Source organism: Contarinia nasturtii, unplaced genomic scaffold, assembly GCF_009176525.2.
Source record: "Contarinia nasturtii isolate CC-2019 unplaced genomic scaffold, AAFC_CNas_1.1 Cnas_scaffold_5526, whole genome shotgun sequence".
NCBI lineage: Eukaryota > Metazoa > Arthropoda > Insecta > Diptera > Cecidomyiidae > Contarinia > Contarinia nasturtii.
The window spans coordinates 1-2,235 of record NW_022202797.1 but is presented as its reverse complement, the minus strand read 5'-3'; the positions used below and the strand labels follow the sequence as shown (position 1 = coordinate 2,235).

The following is a 2,235-nucleotide window of genomic DNA, read 5'->3' as shown; positions in this document are numbered from 1 at the left end:
AAACATTAAAATCAATAATCATCTGCCTTGTTTTTCGAGTTATTACAAATTCAGAAGTGTGATTCGATTAAGAACGTGTCAAAGTTTAATAATTTCATAATATTTTTGCCGATTTTCGAGTAAAAGTGATAGATTTTTGAATTTTTAACAACGATGGCAAATATTTTAACACGTGCTGAGGTGATTCGTATATTGACAGACGCCGGCATTGAATTTGATCCAGATGCGACGATGACTACTTTGCGCCCAATATACGATGGATTGATCGCAAATCAGATGCAAAACGTGCAAATACAACGAGAAAATGTGCAAAACGCGCCGGAAATACCAGATGAACATGGAAATGTGCCCAGAAACAATGATGATCGTGCAAATTTTGGTGAACCAGATGAACAGCAGCAACAACGGGAAATTGAACAACAACGTGCTTTACAACAACAACAGATGCAACAGACGCAACCAGATGCAAATGTAAGTGTTCATAATCGGTTGAATTTAGATTGGAACGCAGAAGAAGCCGAAATCGATCGACAATTGGCAATTGCTCGTAAAAAACGTGAATTGATGGAATTACAACGTGAATTGGTGCAAATGGAAACACGGAAAATCGATTTACATGTGCTTGACGCAATGGTGACAAAATTTGATGGATCTGAATTGCATGACATTGCGAAATGGATTGAAAATTTGGAAAACGTGTTCGTCATGTTCCATTATAGTGACCGTGATAAATTGGTTGCTACCCGACATTTGATGACTGGCCGTGCAAAACGTTTTGCGGAAATAACAACGACATTTTCGTACGATCAATTCAAAAAGGCATTGTTGGATGAATACAAACGTGCATACACCGTGCAAGATGTTTTTCGCCAATTGAAAGCACGCACATTGAAACCAGATGAAACACCACGCAAATACATCGTCGAAATGCAATACATTGCGAGCCGATCGAACATTCCAGAAACCGATTTAATTGATTTGATCATTAGCGGCCTGAACGATAAAAGTGTTCACGCATCAATTTTGTACAGTGCTCGTACATTGGCCGAACTGAAAATGTTGATGGAACGTTATGAAAAATTACGCCATGCCTCAGTGCAACCAAGATCAAGTGCCATGCCAGCTGCAACAATGAAACAGAAGCCATACGTGCCAGATGCCAGTGCAAATACACGTGCCATTGCAAGTGCCAGCGGTAGTACAACGAAAAGTGTTGGTGAAATTGATTTGTCGGGAATTCGTTGCTACAATTGTTTCAATTATGGGCATTACCAGAGCAAGTGCACGGCTCCAAAGCGGCCACCAAATTCGTGTTTCATATGCCATGAAGTCGGTCATACACGTCATGAATGCCCGAAAAAGAAGAAGCCAGAAGCCAGTGAACCAAATGCGGTTGCATCAGTTGGAAATCCGCCACCAGAAACAAGTTATCAGGACAATTGGGACATCGCAGAAGATGAAAACGAAGTACGCCCTCTAGCAACGCAGTTGTCATCGATGCAAATGGTAAGTGTTGCCTTTATGAATAGACAAAATAAGTGCACTGAGTTAATTTCGAAAAATGCTTTATTTGATTCTGGTAGCCCCGTTAGTTTCGTGAGACGTTCGATGGTACCATTTGCGATGAATAAATTAAAATGTACACCGTACCGTGGAATGGGCAATAAAAAATTAAGTATGTATGGCAAAATTAGATGCAAATTTATGTTCAGGGGCAAAGAAGTAATACATGATTTTTTTGTTTTACCAGATAATGATGCAGTGGTACCATTACTAGTGGGACGAGATCTATTGAAGAAACTTGAGATCTACTTGTGCCAATTAAAATCATACAAATACACAGCCTGCGAGCTAATTAAAATTAGAAGTAATATGAAAAATAAAATGCCCAAAAGTACCAGTGCACTTAAGTTGTTTAATTTGTTTAAGAGTCCGAATAATAGCATTACAGAGGTACCAACCACAGATAGTTTTAAGAATACAGAGGCAGTTGTTAAGCAAATTGGAAAGAGATCTAGTGTAAGTAAACGGATTGAACCAGAGGTAAACATTGTTGATGACTTGAATGGTTGTGAAACTCGATTTGATAAATGTATCGGTGTAGTTAATTTAAATGAAACAGAAGAACTGGTTGATTATGATGAGGTAATTTTATTGGTAAGTGCGACTGAGACAGATGAGTTTGATAAATTAATTGATATTAACAAGAAATTGGATAAGAAACATGCAGATGCT

General features: G+C 38.4%; 1 protein-coding gene across 1 annotated transcript; it reads left to right on the top strand.

Moving 5' to 3' along the window:
• Positions 1–49: 49 nt before the first annotated feature.
• On the top strand, positions 50–1,982 carry LOC116351483. The gene is made up of 3 exons (XM_031783587.1): positions 50–1,506; positions 1,584–1,675; positions 1,751–1,982. Exons 1-2 carry the CDS (start codon positions 154–156, stop codon positions 1,590–1,592), a joined length of 1,362 nt encoding a protein of 453 aa, XP_031639447.1. The 5' UTR covers positions 50–153; the 3' UTR covers positions 1,593–1,675; positions 1,751–1,982.
• Positions 1,983–2,235: the final 253 nt, after the last annotated feature.